We start from the raw sequence: 25,633 nt of genomic DNA on the forward strand, positions 1-25,633 counted from the left end.
CGATGAACACAAAGAAAGATATTTGGAAGAATGTTAGTAATTTTCAGTTCTGGGACATGATTGACTACCATAGTAGGAAGAATTAAATGGTAGTCAAAGGTCCCCGAGAACTCTTTGTTTTCCTAAATTCTTCAAAATATCTTATTTTGTGTTCAACAGAACAATAAAATACAATATTTATCTTCCTACTATGGTAGTGGATGATGTCCCAGAACTGAAAACTGCTAAAATTCTTCTAAATATCGTTCATTGGAACAAAATTATACATGTTTGAAACAACCTGAGCGTGAGTAAATGATGACAGATTTTGTCATTTTTGGATGAACTATCCCTTTAAGTTAATCATGTGTTTAAATAATATAGCTAATTTCACTTGATTTATTCATTGAATATTACTTTTTTTTAAAAGCTTTAAAAGAAATTAAAAAGTAAAAAAGGTATTACACATAATAGTTCAAGTAAATACATAAGCAGGTAGACACTTCTGCATATGATTTCTTCTTAAAAAGCAGCGACTTCAAGATGAAAATAAGCACACAGAGTCACATTTACAGTCAAGAACATCCTTTTATTCAAACAGTTAAAGGCGCTGTTCTTTTCAAACTGCTTTTCTTATTATGGAAAAGAAATTGTAATCAACACATGCATTTCACCGCGGCCTGTGGGGGGGCGTGTCTGCTGAGAGAGATGCTGCTCGTGGACGTCCGAACAGGACCGACGCTGCCGAGGGTTCATTCTACTCTAAACACATCCAAAAGAGTACAAAAACGAAAATACGTCAAAGAAAATAATAAAAAGGACGATTAGTACCAGGGAGGGTCAATGTTCTCTGACTGTGCCAAATGTCAATTTGGCTTTACTAATAATAATAGTGGGCAATGTGTACGTTGGCTTAACAGAATTTCGTTTGTGGTAGGAAGCATGCTGTCGTTGTTAAGCCCGTATTGGTCTTTGCTGGTGAGTTTTTCAAATTTCGGTCACGTTTTGTGGCATGCATCACTTTGGTCTAAACGTTCGGCTCGGTTGTGTTTTTTTGAGTGTTTCCCTGGGCTGTAACCGTTCCGATAAGGTGCTTCGTCTCAACAGGAACTTTTTAACAATAGTTTAAATATCTGGTCTCGTACAACCATTACAAAGGTGCATCGTCAATACAAACAGATCACAGCGAATCAAATTCAATTTGGTAAGAAAAAAGAAATAAATAGATTAAAAAAAAAGAACCGCAAACTTATCTATTCTACCTCAGCCGTCGGTCTCTGTCGGACGGGTTTCTCCAGCAAACAGCCCACCAGAGCCCGCCGGCGCAAAATTGTTCACATACATTAACTGTTCAATGGACAAGCGAAAGATCGGTATGAATACAAGGTGAAGCGTACAGACAGGAATAACATGTGAGCTAAATGCATTCTGCTCAGACAACATTTCATCTTTTTTTTTTTTGCTTTTTTATTACTCTTTTATTATTTTAAAGCCCTCCCGTTTAGAAAGAAGGGCCGCGGGAAAGGGAGATGGCTATGCAACTACTACTCCAGTGTCCAAAGGAAGCAAAAGACAAGATTACAGAGGAAGAAAAAGCAAGACAGAAAGACGGATTTTTTTGTCGTTTTTTGTACAGTTTTCTTAATTATTCAACGATAAAAAGAGGAACTAAGTCACACCGATTTGCTTTAGTACTATATATACTGCTTTGAAGAACTCGCGGAAGAAGATGCAGGAGATCGAACGAGGGGTCTTTTTTCTTTTTAAGATGGCCACTCGGGTTTACAAGATGGAGTCTGTGAACAAAAGGCACTTTTTAGGGACGACCTTTATGATGCTCTGAGTCTAACACTAAATCACATAACAAATACTGAGAGTCATTTTTACACAGGTCGAGTAGGGCTGCTGTGGTGGGTTTCAGAGGGGGAGGGGTTCAAACCGTTACATATTCGTCGTGCCTCGCTCTGATTGGCTGCGGACTCCGTTGGGTTGAATCTCTAACGTCCAGGCCTTATTTTGCGTTTTTATGACAATTGAAGTATTACTTCTGTTCTGGTTTTAGGGTAAAATAGGACCTGGACATTTCTTGATTGTTTTCAATCAATTATTAGCTATAGCTACCAATAAAAATAATTCACATCACGCCTCCCGAATTTCTGTTTCTAGCTTACATGGGCTTACAAAGTAGTTGATCTGTGCTGTGTTAATGCCTCTCCCATAAACAGGGAAGATCTTGTCATATTTTCAAGGATCTCGAAATTTTTCACATACACAAAATACCAGCAAAGTTCAAGTTTGTTAAGGACTACGGCGGTTCATTATTCGGCGACCCAAAGCATGGAAGTCCTACAAAACTGGAATGCATAGTATGATATATGATTACATGTGTGAACAAAAATCTCATTTTCAGCTCGTCGTAAAACCTCAGCAATGACCTATCAGGACATTTCCCGTCAACTCCTTTCGGAATGGTTGGAGGGAAAATGCCTTTTGTCACAGCCTTGGTCAAAATGAACCCCCTCCCCCTTCTCAAATACAAAAAAAAGAGTAATGAACATTTCTCCTAAAAGTTCTTTTAAGATAACAATTGCGTTTGTCGCATCATTACGTATAATAGAGAATGTACTTTAATCCATAAAAAGCACCTGTTTCATTTAGTGATATATTCTGACGAACTGCCTCATCAGCCCTCCTAAATTTGGAGAACAAACCATTACACATAAACATTAAAAAAGCAGAAAAAGAAATATTACAAAACAAATTCCCAAAACTTACGCTTTACTCTCGCGCTCTCCGCCCTTTCATTTAGAGTCCCGGGCGCGTGGGACTTGACTAGAATAGACGTTTTTTTACCGCTAGGTTTTCCTGTACACCCTAATACTCACAAACACAGTTTCTACTCAAGGCATTGCACGTGGCTCATTCGACACACTTTTTTTTTCATTTTGCAACAACAAACACTTCCTGTCTCTACACTATCCGTAACGGTTTCTGCAGAAATCGCATATTTCCGCCGATTTTGCCGAACACTATTCCCTATGAGTGCAGAACGGGGTTATGGGACTGAACTTCTGAACGGATTTATGATAACTCATGTCATACTTCAAAAAATAACTAGACTGCCACTGAGCTTATTAGGCAAAAAAGGAAAAACGAAAAAATGTATATATAAATATATATGGATATATCCTGTATATATAAAGATGTTTGTAACTAGTAAGCTGACACTTGTTTTTTTTCCATAAAAATTTCACGCTCCTCTATAGCTTATATGCAAGAAAATAACCTGAATTCATGTTTAACAAATTGCATAATGGGAATACAGAGGCACTTCCTTTGCTTAGAAAAGAAAAGACCATTGCCGTCGTAATTCTCGCGTTCGTTTTCGACTAAACCGTTGACACGGCCGCCTTTCGGCAACGGCGCTTCCCTGCGCTGAGATACATGGTCAGGCAGTCCAGTTATTTTGTGAGATTGCAGTTTACAGGTAAAAAAAATCAACGATGTTTTTAGTGACGTCACCTGCGGTCGTTCCACGGGAATATTTATGTACAGACGAATGACGATTGCCCTGCAGTAATGCTTCCCTTTATAGTTCGAATGCGAATGTGCGCGTGCGCTTTTAACGGCCATACCGAAATGTTACCGAATTAAAACATCTTGAAAGATACAATTTAAAAGAACAGTATGAAATAATATCACATTCGTTCCCTCCGCAGACACACTGCGTGTTCTTGGAACTTCTGTGAGCGTAAACATTTAAGTAAACAATACACGGAAGTGGATATGTCTCTGGAGCCGTATTTATTTGTGGAAATTATTTTGATTCGAATTTTTGCGAAAAATCTAGATGGCTCCGATTGAAAGAGAAACTGATAAATCCAAACGATGAAGTGATTATCTGGGGCTCTACAAACACGACAATGATAACACCACACATTTCTCCCCACATGAAAGTGGGAACGACCTCAAAACTTTAAAACACAATTTGAAAATGGGGTCCGTGAGCCTGCTGGTCGGCATTATTGGTCCTATTAGATTACCTTGTGGTGTTTAGTTGGCACTGAGGCTAAACTGTACTTTTAAGTGTAGCTTAAGGGTGCTGTGTCAGTTTCGTTTTTCCCGCCATAAATGTGCAAATAATGTTCGCCATGTATCGCATCTTCAATAGTGCACATCAAACTAGTGCTCTTCGCATTCTGTAGTGCAATAATTCTGCCTTGATTTAGTTTAGTACTTAAACTTAGATCACTTTAGATATTACCTGTGAAAGCAAAAAAAAAAACAAAAAACAACTGCCAAATGCTGATTTAAAAAGACTAAACGACTGGGCGTCTAACACTTTTAGTGTCATCTGCGGGGTGTACGTCAGCACGTTTAAGTGTGTTGGGGTTTTCAAAACGTGCATTTTTGTCATTTCTTAATGTTTACCACTCAATTCTCGGCCACTGTACACTACATCCTTGTGCCTTGTAACATTTTGTCTCTTCGTTGAGTTGCTCCGCTGGTTCTTGCGTTGAGGTGCGTGTCAGTCCCTGACCTCGCGTGGTCTTCGGGGGGCGGGGTCAAAGGGCATCTGATGATTGGCAGATAAACAGGGCTGAACGTGTTCACAAAAGGGCGGGGCTGTGGATTTTCAAATACGACGTTTCCTTTTTTTTTATTAAACCTTCCGAATTGTGATGACGGGTTGCAGGCAGGTCTCGTCAAAGGAACCATGACTGAAAAAGATGAATAAAAACAATGTTGGAATATTCAACCGTAAAGGTGAATCAAACTAAAAACCTTTACTTTTACATCCAAATACAATATATTAGGATTAATAATGAATCGGAATAGTTACGTCATTATTTATGTGATCGTGTTGATAACTATTGTAGGTCTAGATCAAAACATTAGGAAATGTAAGACATAGAACTAGAATTGTTGCCCTCATTTCATGGTAAATTTAGTCATTTTCATAGTAATTTTAAGCCCACTGTCTGACCCTAGTAAAGTCATTTTGATTATGCAAATATACAGTACAACAGCAGCTGCAGTTCCTCACGACACCACTAGAGGTCAGGCATGTATGCCTGGTTTTGTCATCATTTCGTGTTTTTACATTTGTCATTTATCTTTATTACTCATCTATTTACTGTAAAGCTGCTTTTAATGCAACGATGCAAAATAGAGAAAGTCATTATAGAAATAAATCTGAATGGAATTTATATAGCATGTATTCACCAGTATATACAGTACAACTGATTTATACACCAGTAAACCCAGTAATTTTACGGTTCAATAGAATTCACATTTCTAGACTTAATATGCGTAGCACACTGGTGTTCTGATACACGGGCAGGCTTATACAGAATCTGAATCATGTTAAAATACAATTCCACACATTATACCCCAGTGTGGAAAAAATAATCACCAAAAAAAAAAAAAAAAAGTTTTTTAATCTGTTCTCCATCTGAGCCAAGTTTGAGGATCCTTGAAACACCTTGAGGAAGACGGACTGTATGGGGGGTCTAACTTTTGTTGTGCTTGCCTCTCGCAGGTCTCACATATACCCCCAGCATGTCCCATCCACCTCCCAACCCCCCCCCCACACTTTGCCCCGGGCTGAGGCCCAACAGCCGCTCGGGCCAAGAAACTCTTCCCCTCTAAACCATAATCCCCCCCTTTACCATCATCCCCCTGTAATCCTTGGCAATGACCAACCCCCCCCAAGTTCAAGTTCAACTGCCTGTGACATCATGTCTCGTTGCTACGGGCAACCAGACGGTGGGACGTGACTTTTCGATTTAGGGGCCGCGCTTGAACTTTCTTCTGTCTGTCTCATGTTTCTTTCTCGCTCTTCTGGCCGGCTGATCTTGTGGTGTTTGGAGAACTCATATTGAGCTGTATGGACACAAAGTGGCCTCATAAAAGTGTTGTGGACTAAAACGTGTATCGGTGTTAGTAATTATAGACACATTACAGTAACGTTTGACGACCAGAAAGTCTCCAAATGCTTTTTAGCGGCCACAGTATTTCCACATCGGCCCTTGCAAAACATCCCTAAACTCATTTTTTCACACTCCGTCTCGCTTTCATCTCAGTTCTAGCTCATACTTTTTCATAGCAGGTTTGCAACAACTGCTTGGATTCTTACATTAGTGCCTCGCAAATCACTCTTCACACAAACATCTGGAAGGCAACATGAACCGCAAAACTGAAAAACTATGCGATTCGGGTCCACAAAGCAGTTTGACTCTCGTAGAGGTTGGAATGAAAGCGTTTCCTTTACTCCGTCCTCTCGAACACGCACAGGACTGGAAAAATTCTGCAAGTTAGACGAAGCCAAAAAGTCACCATGGGAGAGAGGGGAAAATAAACATTAAGAAACAAGACCAGCAGAGGGCGATATAGGGTCAAGAATCAACCCAAGACAGAAAAACAGTCCAAGGGTAATGGGAAGAAAAGAAATTCTGTAATACTTGGAGGTCGACCAGCAGAGGGGTGAGAAGAGAGAGTGAGTTAGTGATGGAAAAGAGAACTTCAGATGGTGACCATGTGTTGAGAAGCAGGGAGCTGGCCCGAGGCGGATGTGGTTTACACATTAATGAGTAAAGTGTACTGGGTGATGAAGAAGGCACGGTGCGGTGGACGCACATTCACAACGCTCGAATCAACCACGCCGTCCCGAATGGCTCGAGTTAGCTCGGGCCCGCTCCAGATGGCAGAGGGCATCGTGGGAAAGGGTGAGAGACAAAAACAGCAGGCTGATACTTTTACATCCCGGCACGTTTTCGGGCTTTTTAGGCAACATCAGAAGTAATTCACAAAATTACCTGCGTCTGCTGGGGGATGTTCAGAAAGTTGTTGTCCCGTGATCCGATGCTGACAAACCTGTTGGGAGCTGTGGAGCCTGACGAGGAGTATGCTGAGAGAGAGAGAACGACGAAACACACTTTAGTGCACATAATTAGTACATTTAACTTTATTTTATGTTTATTTTAAACTGTTGATGCAAGCCGTTTGAGCAAAGGCCAATTTGTAATGCCGATTATTTTGTGAGTTTTGCGAATTTGTGCCAACTTTTTCACACTTTTTCCAAACCAAATACTAAAGCGGAATTGTGGATATTAGACTGTTCTCAGTTCACACAGCTGGAGATCAGAAATCAAGAAAGCAAATCAAACGTGCGTTTCTGATTCTGCAGGTTTGAAGCCACTACACAAATTTAGGGCAGTTTGAGGATCCACATTTATTTGATGGACTCCGTGAGGAAATCGTTCATCTAGAACGGAGATCAAACATGTGCTTGTGATAACAAATAAAAACAAAGATGAGTTTGGTTTTTCTGCAGTTTGCTTTCGGTTAGCCCTTTCATTGCCAAACGTTTGAAAAAAAAGATGAAATTAAGACGTTACGCTGCTTTGTTCATACAACAAACGTTATTATATATCTAATATAATAATATTCATTTTTTACATTTCTGAAAACGCAGATAATTTGATGCATCACTATATCATTTTGGGGAAGCTGTGTTTTATCTCAGTGCTACAGTAAGTTATATTTTTTAAACAGAATTATTTTTATTTAACATTTTTGAATCATATCAGCTGAATTACACTGCAAAACTTAAGTTCTTACTTTGTATTTTTGTCTTGTTTCGCAGTACAAATATCTACAAATCCTTCAATCGAGATTGTTTCCTTGACCACTGACCTAAGATATTATATATTTTCCTGAAGAAAAAATTAAATATGCATGATTAAAACAAGCAGAAATATATACCATTATACATTATTCTTAATATTATTATTCTCTTAATAACTTAATAAAAAGGTCAAAATTAATTCTAAAGTTTATTTGAATTAAGTACTCAATTCAAGTTTATTTTTCTTACCCCACTGGCACATTTTTGCTTGTTTGAACCATACTTTTTTATATTTTCTTTCATCAGGAAAAGATTGAATATCTTAGATCACTTGTCAGGTAAATGAAGCTTGTTTTAAGCATAAACTTCCATAACTTTTCTTTTTTCTTTCAGAAAACAATATTCAAAATCTTAGGTCACTTTCTTTGTCATATATCTTGATTTGAGAACTTTTAGATATCTGTACTGGAAAACAAAAATAGAAACGATTTTTTGCAGTGCGTTCACCAGAGCAAGTTGCTTTAAGTGATTGACATTGCTTTGCCTACTGTACTCACAGTTTTGGGGGGTCGTAACTGTGGTAAAATCACTGTACTGTAGCACAAAACATTCAGCGTGTTTACTTTGTTGAACAACATATAAACACATAAAAAGACAGTTTGGGCGCAAACATACAGAAAACAATTTAAGAGAGACAACAAAAGGAAGGAAAAACAAAGATGAAAGAAAAGAGGAAAACAAAGGCAAGTGCTCCGTCCAGTGCCCCGTCTGTGGTGAGTGAACACCTGTTATTTGATTTTCCACCCCGATATGCCACGTCCTTTCTGAACGGCCCAAAGGTGCAGGTTTCAGATCAGTCCGTACACACTGCTCATGTCGTGTATGCACTGACCTTTGGTCCAGCACTGGAGCCCATTCCACAGGCCGACCGACAACTTAAAGTCAAGCAAAACAAACTCAAATCAAAGCAACGGAAAGAGTCAATGGTGAAGGCATGAGTTGAGCGTTACAATTGCGAATGTTGTACTCGCGTTGTGTGAAAGGGCCTTTCAAATGCATTTATCAAGAGCTGTTTTGGAGTCCATTTTAACTGCCCTAAATTTGCACCCTTATTTGAGATTTAAAGCTTGCTACGCCACCGACTGTTGCTGCACCAGCGTGAAACCCAACAACAACAAGGATACTGCGAAAGCACCCGCAAACGTTGTGAATTGGTTTGATTTAAGTTCAAACACATGCAACACAGTAATTCCTGCCCTACCAGTACAGAGCAAGAAAAAGAACAATTCTGTCATCATTTGTTTGCCCTCAAAACCTGTTTATGAGTCTTTCTTATGTGGAACACAAAAGAAGATATTTTGAGAAATGTCTCGGTGGTTTTGTGTCAATACAACGAAAGTCAACGGGGTTCAACGTTACTAGGTTACCGACATTCTTCTAAATATCTTCTTTTGTGTTCTGCAGAAGAAAAAAGTCATACAGGTTTGGAATGACATGAGGGTGAATAAAAGATGAAAAAAATATTTTTGAGTGAACTATCCGTTTGAAGGAGAAGTGCGTAATTTCTGCACCAACGAACAAACGAAATGGCGAGATTCTCTTATTTTCAGTCAGTCAGATAATTCACTACAGTTTTAAAATAAATAAATCAACAGACCAACGTTTTGCCAGCGTTTGCAAATATGACCTATCGATTCTTCCTGCGCAGTTTTGTGAAATCGTTGAAAGTAAAATGACGCACTTCCCCTTTAAGAAAATCTGGTTTTAAGAGCTCAACGTTCTGGTTTCTGATTAGACGAACATGCCCGGCGTTCGGCCCGCTTTCTCCCTGCCGATCTGGAGTTTGGTGGGATGGGGGGTCACTTACACGGAGATGTGGGTGAGGTGAGTCCACCATCAGGGGGCGTGCTGCTGGGTTTAGAGTCTGGCATTGGGAGGGGCACTGGACGCGCCACAGGGGGGGGTGGAGGAAGCAAGAAGGAGCCCGGCATTTTGCTCTGGCCGCCTCCGTTCGGCTGCAGACGACACAAATAGGGTGAGGAGGGCGGACACAGCCGGCACCCCGCAAATGTCAAAACGAAAAACAAAGGATGGGGTGGTGGGCAGCGATGTCCTGTGAAACAACCAAAATGATGGTGGATGCATGTTCGCTTCTTGTGCGTGTGTTTGCGTGTTCACCACAGACGGGGCGGTGAGGGAGCTGCAAAGAAAATCAAGATGGAGGGTTCTCGGTAGAGAGTGAGGAAGAGGAAATGGGAAGCATGGATGGAGAGGTGAGGTTCTGGTCTGTGAAATGACGTCGAAGCGAAACCTGGGCTTAAAAAAACAAGGCACTTTTATGACGCTGTACCGATGGGTTTCGTCATATGGAGGTGGACAGGGAATTAAAGATGAACTCAAGATCAGACAAACACAAGATACAGAAAAATGACAGAGCGGTCGGTCTCAAAGACAAGAAACAGACAGGTTGTTTTCATTTTACAGAAACTAAAGCCAAGATGTCACACGAGGATCTTGCTACATCTTCAAATTACTTTATCTACTTTTATTTCATTTTTATATTATATTTTGTATGTTGCACAATTGCCACACAAACAGAAAGCATAAGGCAAATATTATTCCCCAGTAGGGGAGAAGTACTGGACTTCCTGTCCAGTATGATGTCACTTCCTCTTACCTGACCGCTGGCCTGTCCTGATCCGTCGGCGCACACGAACTGCACGAACTCCTTGAGCGGGTCCTGCCCCGGGTGGTGGTGGTATCGGATGGTGGGGTGGGTGAAATACGGACTGGACTGCTGGATGATGGAGGGAGAGGGGAAGTGCAGAGAGGAAGCTGAGGCGCGGGGACTTCCTGCTGACAAACAGAGAGAGAGAGAGAGAGAGAGAGTTAGTGATGTAGACGTTATAGAAATACCAGAGTATTAGCAGTGAGGACAATGAGCTCATGCACTGATGCGAGGGATGACGATGATTTAGATACAGTACAGCAGAATTTGTGTGCGAGTGGACATAACTAGTTAGAAATGAGCAAATCATGATAAAACCATTTTGAGGACATAAAGTAAATGTTAGTTTTTTATTCTAAAATTCCAATTAACGCTGCTTGAAATTGATTTACTGTAAGCTTCTAAATATATACAGTAAGTGTGTGTATATGTGGCACCCGTGTTTTGCAAGTTTTATAAGTGATCACTCATTCAACTGGACGATTTAATTCTCGCACGAACAGCAAATGTGATATCATACACATAAACACGCACACGCAACACAAAGGAATCACTGCTGCCTTAAACACGAATCCAACTCTGAGAAACACTTCATTGACCATCTGCAGAAAACGCCATTGGAATAGAAATATATGGATTTAATGATCTAAATAAAGACATAAATACACAGGGGTTCTTGGTCACTCGCTCGCAGTAAGAGCAACGTTAAGAGCGTCTCTTGTTTGGCGAGAGGAATGGGCCGAGATCTTTTCTCCTCAGGCCAAGCAGGACTCCCAGCTGCCCGGGACAGTCTGCCAACTTCCAGAAGCTCCCTGTAACCCAGACGCTCCCAGCCAAAGCTCTGCCGTCCAGACTCTCCCTCCATTTCTTTCACTCTGTCATCATCCATCCCTTAATCCCATTAGGGAAAGAGATGCAGCCAAAGCTTCAAGATGGAGGCAAATGGTGCCACAAATTACCCCCCATCCCCCCCGCACCACAACAACAGCTCTAAACATAACCGCTGTAACACAAAAAACACATGACCACACAACAAGAGATCTGTTGTCTGTCTGTCTGTCTGCCCATCTGTCTATTTATTTATTTGTCTGTCTATCTATCTTTCTGCCAGTCTATTTGTCTGTCTGTCTATCCACCTAACTGACTGTCTGCCCATCAGTCTATCTGCCTGTCTATCTACATGTTCGCCTATCTATACGTCTGTCTATCTTTCCATCTACGTATTTGTCTGTAAATCTGTCTAACTGCCTGTGTGTCGGTCGCTCTGTCTGTACATCTATCTAACTAGTTGTCTGTCTGTCTGTACATCTATCTAACTAGTTGTCTGTCTGTCTGTCTGTCTTTACATCTATCTAACTAGTTGTCAGTCGGTCTCTGTCTCTGTCTGTACATCTATCTAACTAGTTGTCTGTCTATCTATCTATCTATCTAACTAGTTGTCTGTCTATCTATCTATCTATCTATCTATCTATCTGTCTGTCTGTCTGTCTGTCTGTCTGTCTGTCTGTCTGTCTGTCTGTCTGTCTGTCTGTCTGTNCTGTCTGTCTGTCTGTCTGTCTGTCTATCTCTGTCTGTCTATCTATCTATCTATGTATCTGTCTGTCTTTCTGTCTGTCTGTCTGTCTGTGTCTGTCTGTCTGTCTGTCTGTCTGTCTGTCTATCTCTGTCTGTCTATCTATCTATCTATGTATCTGTCTGTCTGTCTGTCTGTCTGTCTGTCTGTCTGTCTCTCTCTCTCTCTCTCTCTCTCTGTCTGTCTGTCTATCTATCTATCTATCTATCTATGTCTGTCTGTCTGTCTATCTATCTATCTATGTCTGTCTGTCTGTCTATCTATCTATCTATGTCTGTCTATCTATGTCTGTCTGTCTGTCTGTCTACAGTATCTATCTATCGCTGTCTGTCTGTCTATCTATCTATCTATCTATCTCTACATCTATCTAACTAGTTGTCTGTCTATCATCTGTCTGTCTGTCTGTCTATCATCTGTCTGTCTGTCGATCATCTGTCTGTCTGTCTATCTATCTATCATCTGTCTGTCTGTCTGTCTGTCTATCATCTGTGTGTCTATCTATCTATCTATCTATCTATCTATCTATCTATCTATCTATCTATCTATCTATCTATCTATCTATCTATCTGTCTGTCTGTCTGTCTGTCTGTCTGTCTGTCTGTCTGTCTGTCTGTCTATCTATCTATCTATCTATCTATCTATCTATCTATCATCTGTCTGTCTATCTATCATCTGTCTGTCTGTCTGTCCATCCATCCATCCATCCATCCATCCATCTATCTACAGTATCTGTCTGTCTGTCTGTCTGTCTGTCTGTCTGTCTGTCTGTCTGTCTGTCTGTCTGTCTGTCTGTCTGTCTGTCTGTCTATCTATCTATCTATCTATCTATCTATCTATCTATCTATCTATCTATCTATCTATCTATCTATCTATCTATCTATCTATCTATCTATCTATCTATCTATCTATCTATCTATCTATCTATCTATCTGTCTGTCTGTCTGTCTGTCTGTCTGTCTGTCTGTCTGTCTGTCTGTCTGTCTGTCTGTCTGTCTGTCTGTCTGTCTGTCTGTCTGTCTGTCTATCTCTGTCTGTCTATCTATCTATCTATGTATCTGTCTGTCTATCTGTCTGTCTGTCTGTCTGTGTCTGTCTGTCTGTCTGTCTGTCTGTCTGTCTATCTCTGTCTGTCTATCTATCTATCTATGTATCTGTCTGTCTGTCTGTCTGTCTGTCTGTCTGTTCTGTCTTCTATTCGTCTGCTCTCTCATCTGTCTAGTCTGTCATTCTATCGATCTATCTATCCCAGTCTGTCTTGTCTGATGTGTCTACGTCTCTAGGTCGTCTGTGTTCTGTACGTCTGTCTGACTGTTGGTCTGTCTGTCTGTGTCTGTCTGGTCTGCTCTATCTCTGTCTGTCTATCTATCTATCTATGTATCTGTCTGTCTGTCTGTCTGTCTGTCTGTCTGTGTCTGTCTGTCTGTCTGTCTGTCTGTCTGTCTATCTCTGTCTGTCTATCTATCTATCTATGTATCTGTCTGTCTGTCTGTCTGTCTGTCTGTCTGTCTGTCTCTCTCTCTCTCTCTCTCTCTCTGTCTGTCTGTCTATCTATCTATCTATCTATCTATGTCTGTCTGTCTGTCTATCTATCTATCTATGTCTGTCTGTCTGTCTATCTATCTATCTATGTCTGTCTATCTATGTCTGTCTGTCTGTCTGTCTACAGTATCTATCTATCGCTGTCTGTCTGTCTATCTATCTATCTGTGTCTGTCTATCTCTGTCTGTCTGCCTGTCTGTCTGTCTATCTGTCTCGGTCTGTCTGTCTGTCTGTCTCGGTCTGTCTGTCTGTCTGTCGGTCTATCTCTGTCTGTCTGTCTATCTGTCTGTCTATCTCTGTCTGTCTGTGTCTGTCTATCTCTGTATCTATCTATCTATCTATCTATCTATCTATCTATCTATCTATCTATCTATCTATCTATCTATCTATCTATCTATCTATCTATCTATCCACCTGTCTGTCTGTCGGTCGGTCGGTGTCTCTGTCTGTACATCTATCTAACTAGTTGTCTGTCTATCTATCTGTCTGTCTGCCTGTCTGTCTGTACGTACATCTATCTAACTAGTTGTCTGTCTGTCTGTCAGTCGGTCGGTGTCTCTGTCTGTCTGTCTGTACATCTATCTAACTAGTTGTCTATCTGTCTGTCTGTCTCTCTGTCTCTGTCCATCTATCTAACTAGTTGTCTGTCTGTCTGTCTCTCTGTCTCTGTCCATCTATCTAACTAGTTGTTTGTCTGTCTGTCTGTCTCTCTGTCTCTGTACATCTATCTAACTAGTTGTCTGTCGGTCGGTTGGTCTGTCTGCCTGTCTGTACATCTATCTAACTAGTTGTCTGTCTATCTATCGGTCTGTCTATATATCTGTCTGTCTGTCTCTCTGTCCATCTATCTAACTAGTTGTCTGTCTATATATCTGTCTGTCTGTCTCTCTGTCTCTGTACATCAATCTAACTAGTTGTCTGTCGGTCGGTCGGTCTGTCTGCCTGTCTGTACATCTATCTAACTAGTTGTCTGTCTATCTATCTGTCTGTCTGTCTGTCTCTGTACATCTATCTAACTAGTTGTCTGTCGGTCGGTCGGTCTGTCTGCCTGTCTGTACATCTATCTAACTAGTTGTCTGTCTATCTATCTGTCTGTCTGTCTCTCTGTCTCTGTACATCAATCTAACTAGTTGTCTGTCGGTCGGTCTGTCTGCCTGTCTGTACATCTATCTAACTAGTTGTCTGTCTATCTATCTGTCTGTCTGTCTCTCTGTCTCTATACATCTATCTAACTAGTTGTCGGTCGGTCGGTCTGTCTGCTTGTCTGTACATCTATCTAACTAGTTGTCTGCCTGTCTGTCTGTCTGTCTGCCTGTCTATCTGTCTCTCTATCTGTCTGTCTGCCTGCCTGTCTGCCTGTCTATCTGCCCGTAAAATCTATCCATTTGTCTGTCTGTCTGCCTGTAAAATCTATCCATTTGTCTGTCTGTCTGCATGTCTATCTATCTGTCTGTCTGTCTGTCTTCCATCTACATAACTGTCTGTCTGTCTTCCATCTACATAACTGTCTGTCTGTCTGTACATCTGTCTAACTGCCAGTCTATCTAACTAGTTGTCTGTCTATCTATCTGTTTGTCTATCTACCTATCTGTTTGTCTATCTACCTAACCTTCTGTCTGTCCGTCCATCGATCTATCGGCCTGTCTATATATTTATTTGTGTATCTATCTTTCTGCCTGTCTATTTGTCTGTCTGTCTGCCTATCTTACTATCTGCCTATCTATTTGTCTGTCTGCCTGTCTATCTGTCTATCTTCGTATTTGTCTAACTGGCTGTCTATCTATCTATTTTTCTGTCTATCTACCTGTCTGTCTGTACATCTGTCTAACTGCCAGTCTATCTAACTAGTTGTCTGTCAATCTATCTCTCTATCTGTTTGTCTATCTACCTAACTGTCTGCCTGTCCATCCATCTGTCTATCTGCCTGTCTATCTATTTATTTGTGTATCTATCTTTCTGTCTGTCTGTCCACCTAACTGTCTGTCTGCCTATCTATTTGTCTGTCTATTTATCTGTCTGCCTGTCTATCTGTCTGTTTATCTTCGTATTTGTCTGTACATTTGTTTAACTGTGTCTGCCCGTCCATCTGTCTGTCTGCCTGTCTATATATCTGTCTGCCTGTCTTTTCTGTATGCCCATCTATTGAGTAAATTGTTGTCATGCCTCAATCTGACAAAGCAACTGTTCTATCGATCTTATTCTTTTTAAGTCAATAATAGATGCTTTGAAACTATTTAGAGACTTCAAAACACCCTCGAAACACTTTATTTTCTAATGTTTTGAATGCATTAAAGAAGACTTTTAATGAAAAAACTCAGTTAAAAAAAACCACCACATTGAAAGACAGACAGACTACAAGACAAATCAACTTCGCACAGGGCAGAAGGTGGAGGGGTGGGGTGGTGGGGTCGAATGGCGAACGCTCCAAGCTGAGCTCCTTCGCCCGACGCGACTACAGCAAAACAACACGAGCTCCCCAAACTTCGCCAACCCCACCGCGCGCTACGCTCTCGCCCGAGAGCCTGAGGGAGCGGGAACAGGAGGGGGAGGGATGTGGAGGGGGTGGGAGGGGCTCTGAACTCTCACCTGGTCTCCCACCTGCCAGCATGGGCAGCGGGTGATGGGTGAACGGCATGCGGGCAGACCTCGTATGGCCGGACAGAGCGTTGAAATCGAATTTCCCCGGCTTCTTAAGAGAACCAGGCGACGAGAGCCCTGGTGGGATGGGATCAACAAAATGGCAGAACAGAGATGTGGATTTAATTAATCAGGGATCTCCATCTATAAAAAATGAGCTTATCTACAATGAGCAGCTACAGTTTTGCTGATGGTCATATCATTACATCTACTCTTGTCAACTTTCATGTCTTTGTTGTCTAAACAGGTAGAGAGAAGGCAGTCAGTCAGGTCCAGGGTGCGAGCTTTGCTCTGAAGCGGTGGAGCGCAGGAAAAAGCGGGACAGGGTCTGGATATGCTCTCTATAGGATCTGGACAAGAGCCTGGTCTAGAAAGGGTCTCTATTCAGCTTTGAGTATGAAAAATTTACACCACAGTAGCTGACCAAAAGTAATCCAGTCAGGTCTTCCTATAATTGCCAAACAAAGGTATAGCGACAAAGAATAAATATCACTATTTTTTAAAAGTCTTTGACATTTATTTGTGCGCACAAAATGTACGAGAAGCAGTGCTATATAAATAAAGCAATTCATTTTAAAGCAATTCACTTGCTTTAATTTAATTATTTTATATCATAGAAAAATTAAAATCATTTGATCACTACTACAAATAACAAAGTCTAATAAATATCATAAAATCACATTGTCATTTAACAATACAAAGAGAAGATTTACCATCACATAAAACCAACAAAGAAACAAAGCAATCCTCCATTTTTAGAAAATCTTCTTTACATACGTTTAAAATGACAGAACGAAACTCACAACACACAAAACAAACTCACAAACCGAGGTGGACAGTCAAGAAGTATTTTAAGTCTTGAGTGTTTTCAAAATGTTTGGACAAATTTTACGTCACTACATTATAAAGCATAATATGATATTTACTTATCATATTAACTTAAAAGTAAGAAAGTACTACATTTTATTAAAAACATCAAGAAAATATTTATGAAATATAGTGGAGTAGAGTATGATATACGCTTTATAAAGTAGTCAAGTAAACTTTTCCGAAGTAAAAACATCGTGATAAAGTGCAGATACTTGAGTAAATTAAAAATGCTTCACTACTGTCCATCTCTACTCACAAAGTGATGCAAAGCCAAACCACATGAAGTCTGTTAAACACGTTTACCGACTCCACGCGCATCTGCGTTCAGATCAGCGCTTGTCGAGAATGCTTCTCAAAACGTGCACCCGCATAAATAACGGCCGTAACTTAGATTCTGCAAACCAGCGCTTGAAACGAGTCAATAAATAAATGTAAACAGTGTACAAACAGCCACATAAAAAGACCCTTAAACAAAGTTTGTTTGGGGAAGCAAATGTGAGGCTTTCACCGGACACAAGAACCACACAAGCCGCTCTGTTTAAGTGGCAGATTGAAACCCTCACGCCAAACCCAAGACGACGGGGCGGAAAGCGTTTGTGAGGGAGAAATTGAGAAATATGAAAGGAGAAAGTGTGCGCCGGGTCGCTCTTCTCATATTTAACAGAGCATTAACGTGTCCTCCTGATTCTGTAAATGTCAAGCGGAGGCCGCAGGGTTGCTGGCTTGAGCTGTCGGGAGTTTGGCAAACGTTTGGAGGCTGAAAATACGACGGGTTTACTCACTGACCCAGAAACACAGCCAAACGTGTCGGTGGATGGACAGAAAAAGACTTTATGATCGCTCTTGTGGCCGGTTTTGAAGGAAATCATTATAAAAAGCGGTGATTTAAAGACACAATTTAGGTTTAAAGACAGGGCCACATATACATACATAAATACAGCCGCTGAAAAAAATAAGAGACCGTTCCAAATTTGGGCATTTCTAGATGTCATGTGGCCAATTCAGTCCAGTGTCTGTTGAATTTCAATCAAATTAAAACTCAGGAGTCATCCGACAACAACGTGAAAGACTGACAGAATGACAAGACACATGAAAAATGTGAGGTTATCACATAAAAAAACATTTAGAACTTTTTGTATGTTTAAAAAAACGATACATTTTAAGTTGCGCTTATTGCGTTGTTGTACATCTGTGACTCTGTGAAATCTAACTGCACAATAAAAAAACATGATTTTATGAAAATTATGAAAATTTATGTTTATGCAAAAAAACCTTTTTCATATCTCATGCTGCTGTGTTTATATATATACATAGAAGGAAAACATCTTTGATGAAAAACTTTAGAATAGGGACCAATACTCACTAATAACTACAACTTTTGCCTCAATAAACTCCTAGTAGTTACTGCTTATAGTGCCGTGTTTAGGTTTAGGTATTGGGCAGGATCAAGGGATGTAAAATAGAATAAAGCAATAATATGTGATTTATACGTACTAATATACAACCAATATGCATGTTAATAAGCAAGCAGTTAATGATGAATTTGTGTACCTTAATATAAAGTTTAACCAAAAAATCATATAAATAAATTCAAATAAATTGAAGATGAAAGGGTTAAACCACAAAAATGAAGGTTAACGTTTTTGTTTATGCAAGTCTGAATGTAAATGTGCACAAAAGCATAACTTGCACTTATAAATTAATACTGCAATCAATACGTTGTGCAATATTTGCATTCACCATATACAGCCTCGGAAAAAATTAAGAGACCAGTTCAGAGGTTTTTCTGATTCTGTGAGCTACTAACAATATTTTTACCAAATTTCAAACAAAAGTATTGTTTCTATTTGCATGTATTTGCAGAAAATGAAAACCGGAGAAACTGGTGAAAATAACAGAAAAGATGCTCTGTATTTTTCAGACCTCAAATACGGCAAAGAAAACAAGTTCATATTCACTTTTAAGCAATACAGCAGTAATATTCTCTATATATCACAATATATGTATTTAGGATTTAATTATTATGTTATAACTTAGATTTTGATCACAATTCTCATGTGTCTTGTCATGCTGTCAGTCTTTCACATTGCTGATGGATGACTTTGTCACTGCTGAGGTTTGATTTTGTTGAAATTCTACAGACACTGGACTGGAATGACCACCATACATCTAGAAATGGACATTTTTTTCTCCGGCTGTAAATGCATATTCAAACTCGCATAAAGGTGGACATTACGCTCCATTATTACAGTATAATTAAAAAAAAGGTTGAGGAACTTAAAAGACATTTGCTTAAACAAACTTTATGTGATATTGTTATTGGCTTTGTTTCTTATAAAACCCACACAAAACTAGACGATAACTCACTAATGTGTGCAAGCTGATTTAATAAAGAAGATATAAATGCATGTGGCACAATCATTCAAAATAAAAAAATAAAATGTGTATATTACTGCCAATACAGTCCGCGAACAAAAAAAATCACGATGTATAAATATAATGAGATGCATGAGGTTGTGGCTATAGTCACCAAATAATAAATCTAAACATATGCATCTCTGTACGTGCCTGACAACATGGCACCTTTGGAGTTAAAGCAGAAGTTTCTGTGATCTCTCTCTCTCTCTCTCTCTCTCTCTCTCTCTCTCTCTCTCTCTCGCATGTGTGTGTATACGAGGATATAAGTCTTTATGTGTTACTTCTGTGTTCAGTGCCAGCCACGACACTCAGACTGGCAGCCAATCAAACGCTCCCGTGACCTTCTCGTCGCGCCACGCTAACAAGCTGGCGGCCAAACAAACCTTGACCTGTCAGAAAACGCTCCCTCACACTACACACACTCTTTCAAACAGACACACGCACGTTCGCACATACACGTATCCAAGCATCCAAAAAATCCCAGTTTTACACACACACACACCGGTCGAATCCAACACAAGCGCTTCTGCCACGTCCTCACAGTGAATCACCGATCCTTTTGGCCAGCCAAGACTTTTCCAGGACTGGAAAAGATTCCAATCATTTACAGCATCATTTTAAGATTGCATAATTTACATACCGAGTATAAAAAGATCTTTTCATAAAGGTGGAATGATAAAAGAGAGCACATCCGTGTAGTCTAAACGTATCTCTTCTTTGAAGTATCAGCGGGTTCACAAACCGCCCGTGTAAGAAGGCAACACCAGATTTAATGATAAATGACACTGTCACCTTGCAGCGTTGCCAAAGCCTCATTCAGGTAGTGAATCACCTTCGGAGCGTAACGCAGTTCACACACTCCGAGCATCACCACCATCATCAGCGTAACAGATGTCTTCTGTAACCCAGCGGCTACCGTCGCTGTCGACACATGGAGGTGCCATCTGGACATGAGTTCTGGTGCCTGCAGACTGTGTGTGTGTGTGTTGTGTATTCCCATGACACCCGGAGCACCTGAGCATGCTGGCATTTTGCTGGGATTTACACGTTTCTCTAGATTAAGTGTGTGTGTGTGTGTGTGTTTACCATGACGTGGGCAGCGGTGTGTGTTTTACAAGAGATGGCCCTTAAGCCCGGAAACACACAAGTACTCTACGCAAGTACACAAACACAGACGTGATTACACAGCCAGTGCACTGAGAGCACGATGACGCAATAAACGTATGTGCTCACGGAGGAGATCGAGGTTGTTATGCATAAATATCTCAATCGATACCAATTCTGAAGATTAAATCAATATTTCTTAACTTTCTGAATGTTATTAATGAATTTAATGATTATTAATATTGAACATCAAACTGATAATGTTTCTCAACATTTTCTTAATACAGAAGATAAATCCATTGCATTTTCCTGTCCTCTTTTGATTGACAGGATATACAGTATAGGCCCTCGTCATCATCTGTTTTTCACACCGATAGTGCTTGTATCGACCGATATCGATTGTTGGCCGATATATCGGTGTATAGTTTATCAAATAAAATGACAGCTTAAATGTTATTTAAAAAAAACTTAACGAAAAATTGAAATGTTGCCTTTGCAATAAAGTGAATTAAGTTTAAGTTGAGGTGCTAAAATGATTAACTGACGACAAATAAAAACTAAACTAAAACGGAAATAAACTAATTTAAATCATATCGCAATATAAAAAATAAACAGATGCATACAAATTTTAAAAAGCACATAACAAAATAGCTAAAAATTAAACAAAATGTAAATAAAAACTAAAAATTAGGGCTGTCAAACGATTAATCGTGATTAATCACATCCAGAATAAAAGTTTGTGTTTACATAATATATGCCGGTGTTCTGTGCATATTAATTTTGTATTTATAAACACATACACATAAATGCATATATTTAAGAAAAATATAAAATATAACTATTAATAAACTTTTATTTACAATTTCAATTATAAATAATATAAATATATAATATAAATAAATATAAATTTATACATTTAAAATTTATAGACAAGTATGTGTATGTTTTGTCTTTATAAATACAAAATTAATATGCACAGTACACAGATATATATTATGTAAACACAAACCTTTATTCTGGATGCGATTAATCGCGATTAATCGTTTGACAGCCCTAATAAAAATATAAATAAAGTACAACTAAAAACAAAACAAATATGCTTTTTGAAGAACCCATGACTTGCATCTTAGAAACTGACAATAAGAGAAACAATGTATGGCTGAGCCTTATTTTTTCTTATAGAAACCGAGTGAATTGTGAAAAGTGAGTGATATATTATTAGTAGGGCTGTCAAAAGATTAATCGCGATTAATCGCATCCAGAATAAAAGTTTGTGTTTACATAACATATGTCTATGTACTGTGCATATTAATTTTGTATTTATAAATACAAACACATACACAAGTATACATATTTAGGAAATATTTACATGTATTTATTTATATTTACCAATAATTGAAATTATATATAAATGTTTATTAATATTTAGATTTTTCTTAAATATATGCATGGATGTGTATGTGTTAATAAATACAAAATTATTATGCACAGTAAACAGATCAATATTATGTAAACACAAACTTTTATTCTGGATGCGATTAATCGCGATTAAGCTTTTGACATAATTATTGATAATTATTCATCTTTTTGCCCTAATTATTAGTTAAACGTTTTCTCAAATTTCTCAAAAAAGGTCAAAGTAACGTCCTTGCAGTAACATTTAAAAGTAGTAATGCAGTTTATTACCATTATAGTATAAGTCATTAATAAACGTTCTACAAACTGTATGAAACCGTTTCTCTTACATTGTTAGAGGGACATTTTCAATATTCAGAAATAACATATTTTTAATATAAAGGTATTAGAAATAGAGGGCTGCATGCGAATCCGATGACATCACACTTGCATTTGCATTGTATATTTTGGGGACCGGTTTATGTTTGAGATCTCATAAACGTTTGGTCTATAAGACACACAACACATGTAATATTCCAGAAACATGAGAAGATGTATGAAACAAAATAAAAGCACAGGAGAAAACAACCCACCAGCAAACAGCAAATCAGACGGACGGAATGACGTGTGTGATGCATCAAAGTTTGAAATGACATTGAGAGAGATAAACGCGTACAGAACACAGCTGTGCACATGTACAGTACGTGGGACACATAAATATACTGTATACTGTATATATAAATATAAGGGTAATGTGTTCTAACCATGGTAAGGAAACTGCACGCCTTCGTTTTCATGTTTAATCTTCCTCTCCTGCATACTGGCCAAATGGTGCTGCACTGAAAAAACCCAAACAGGGAAGAGAAGAATAGTGTTAACAATCAGACAGAAAGAGAGACGGGGTATTCTTGGATGGTTGGAGAGAAGCACTACACACGTCATGTGGTCATAACACTGAAAACTACACAAACTGTCCCATCAGAGGCGGGGCAGAACATCACAACTAAATGTGAGAAACGCCACTTCACAATCCATCCTCATCTGTATGTACATACTGTACAATTAAACTTACTGTATGTAAAGGGACAGCTCACCCTAAAATAAAAATGCTGTAATTTTTATTCATGTGCCTGTCGTTTGAAACCTGTATATGACTTTTTCTTCCGTGGAACACAAAAGAAGATATTTTGATAAATGTCTCGGAGGTTTTGTGTCCGTAAAATGGAAGTCAGTGTGGTTCGTGTTGTTTGGTTATCAACGTTCTTCAAATGATCTTCTTTTGTGTTTTACAGAAGAAAGTCATACAGGTTTGGAACGACATTATGAGAACGTTTGTGTTAAATCACTGATTTGGCGTGAGGATACATGTCATGTTTCCAAAGCTACACGACTCCAATTTCACACAAATAACCACCGTTTCAACAAAACACAGAGTTAGCATTTTAGCACTTCCCGTTCGATCATCCAGAGGTCGGTGTTTTTTTTTATAATAAAAAATAAAAAGTGTTTTTTTCTATATAATATCTTACATCTATATTAATTTCTCAGTTCAACCTGATTTTACAGGAAATGAAAACTATTTTATGAGGTGGCGATTGTACTTATTTGTCGGGTGTGAATTGTACGAAAGCATATGATTATACTTAGCAAGCATGAACCCATTCCTACCTCGCCGCCACTGAAGCGGTCATGCAGGTTTATAAATGAAAAAAAATGAAGAACAAAAAACGTATGAATTCATACGCCGCCAATTTGGTAAAAGTGTGATTATGTTGCTTAGTCTCTCTGCCAGCTGTTCTCCCTTTACACTACGCTAGCTAACTGCATGTTTTGATAATTTCACATAAAAAAACGAAAATGTCCCGAAACATTTCAGAAAATAATATTTGTTAAAAGTAAAGCATTTATCTATTTATGCTGTATACACTGGGAACTAATTCTGTTCAAATGTCAGAAATATGTTTGAGTTACACATTTACACGTGTGTTTTGGTATAAATATCACAATTAACATTTGTTACATGCACACATGAATTATGATTCGGTCTGGACACCAGACACATTATAGCTATTTAAAAGAGTTTCTGTTATCACTTCCTTTTCCCTGCAAGGTTAATTTTTATGGTCTGTTGAAGCATAAGAAGATGGACAGACATGGATGAAAAGAGAGAGAAGAAAGACAGACCAGTGGATTGGTGGATGACAGGACAGAAATGGAAATGAAAAGAAAGTCTGGCTCCGTTCACACAGGCTCTGTGTTCACTCACTGCGGTGCTGCTATCCTTCAGTCCTAATTCAATCGAATTACAGCAGTGGTTCTCAAATTGGGGGCCATTGGGGGGGCCCCAAGATGGATCCAGGGGAGCCACAGATTTTGTGGCATTTTATGAAATATAGAAATTTATCATAGATTTTATGAAATCAAACATCAGAAAAATGACACCACCAACCAAAAGAATTGAGGTTCCAGCATTGTATAACTGAATGTTTTTGGTTTAATTAAAATTCTAAGGTTAAGATTATACGTCTTTATATGGGGGGCCGCAAAGCGATGCACTTAACACAAAGGGGGCCTTACAACGAAAAAGTTTGAGAACCACTGAATTACAGGACGAATGTCATTTAATTAATATGCTAGTTTGCTCAACGAGTAGAGAACAAGGAGTCAATGAGAGGAGCCAGTGGGGGGGATGGGTCATGTGACTCTACCTGCATCAACATCATTGGGCCATCCGCTGGGTTGAGATGCTCCTGGGGCGGGAGAACGACCCGAATAGAAGACATCATCCACCGGGCTCTCCATTTCACTGTCATCAATTGACTTACGCTTGTTGGAACTGAAAGAGAGAGAGAGAGAGAGAGAGAGAGAGAGAGAGAGTGGATGTCAATCATCGAGAAGTTTAAAACTTCATAAGGATATTAACTAATCTGACATGTACTGTCCTGCTTTGAAATGCTTTTTAAATGATATTATATAAATATAAAATTACAAATTATATATTACAATTACATATAATATATATTATAATTACAATAATTATAACAAATAATTAATTATGTATTATCTTATATTATCAAAACATATATTTATACTAATATATAAGTATATAAGTATATAGTATAAGTATATAAGTAACATAATATTATATTACTATAAGGAAACAGTAGGCAGTATAACTGTTTGAGTGCTTTCTAAAATTTAACAAAAATGGATGACTTTTATATAACCAAATGATAATGTCTTTTTTTAAGATGCTATTTAAATAAAATACTTTATCAATTCAAACTATTTTAATATATGTTATCATTTTCTCTTTAGAATTTAAGGCCGTGTTCACACTTTTTTTAAAACGGCTAGCGTCTGTTTTACATTATAATCCTAAGGAGTAAACCGTGTTTTCAAAAAAAGTCTTGAGCGCTTTTTTGAACGCCAGCGCCGGCGTCTTTTTCTGCAGCTCAGAGCGTCTCTTGAGGTTGAAAAAAGTTCAACTTTTCAAAAAATGCCCTACGTCAAGCACCTTTATCACAGCTAACCAATAACAGAGACCTATCGAGATTAACCAATATAACCAATAACAGAGACCTGCGAGCGTTTTTTATTTACTAAAATGCTTTTTTTTTTTACAAAAAAAGAAGTCAAATGTGAACACGACCTAATAGAGGAAATGTTTAAATTATTCACAACAACAATGTTACGACTGGCATGAGCTTCGGATTTGAATCCATTATGACAGATTTTTATCTGTCACACTGGTACGTAA

The 25,633-nt window shown here is 38.8% G+C and overlaps 1 protein-coding gene across 22 annotated transcripts in view; it reads right to left on the bottom strand.

Moving 5' to 3' along the window:
• Positions 1–547: 547 nt before the first annotated feature.
• The window catches only part of nfixb (nuclear factor I/Xb), a 133,333-nt gene continuing 108,247 nt past the window's right edge, over positions 548–25,633 (bottom strand). For 12 of the 22 annotated variants that reach the window (XM_057344978.1, XM_057344980.1, XM_057344976.1 and 9 more), the window contains 7 exons: positions 24,582–24,709; positions 22,638–22,712; positions 16,036–16,164; positions 10,287–10,465; positions 9,477–9,624; positions 6,798–6,889; positions 548–4,700 (listed from right to left, as the gene is read on the bottom strand). In XM_057344978.1, coding sequence (XP_057200961.1) covers positions 4,686–4,700; positions 6,798–6,889; positions 9,477–9,624; positions 10,287–10,465; positions 16,036–16,164; positions 22,638–22,712; positions 24,582–24,709 — 766 coding nt within the window. In that variant the 3' untranslated portion in view covers positions 548–4,685. The remainder of the gene's footprint in view (positions 4,701–6,797; positions 6,890–9,476; positions 9,625–10,286; positions 10,466–16,035; positions 16,165–22,637; positions 22,713–24,581; positions 24,710–25,633) is intronic. The other 10 variants (XM_057344979.1, XM_057344997.1, XM_057344977.1 and 7 more) reach the window with 7 other exon arrangements.

This window comes from Triplophysa rosa, linkage group LG11 (genome assembly GCF_024868665.1).
Source record: "Triplophysa rosa linkage group LG11, Trosa_1v2, whole genome shotgun sequence".
Classification (NCBI taxonomy): Eukaryota; Metazoa; Chordata; class Actinopteri; order Cypriniformes; family Nemacheilidae; genus Triplophysa; species Triplophysa rosa.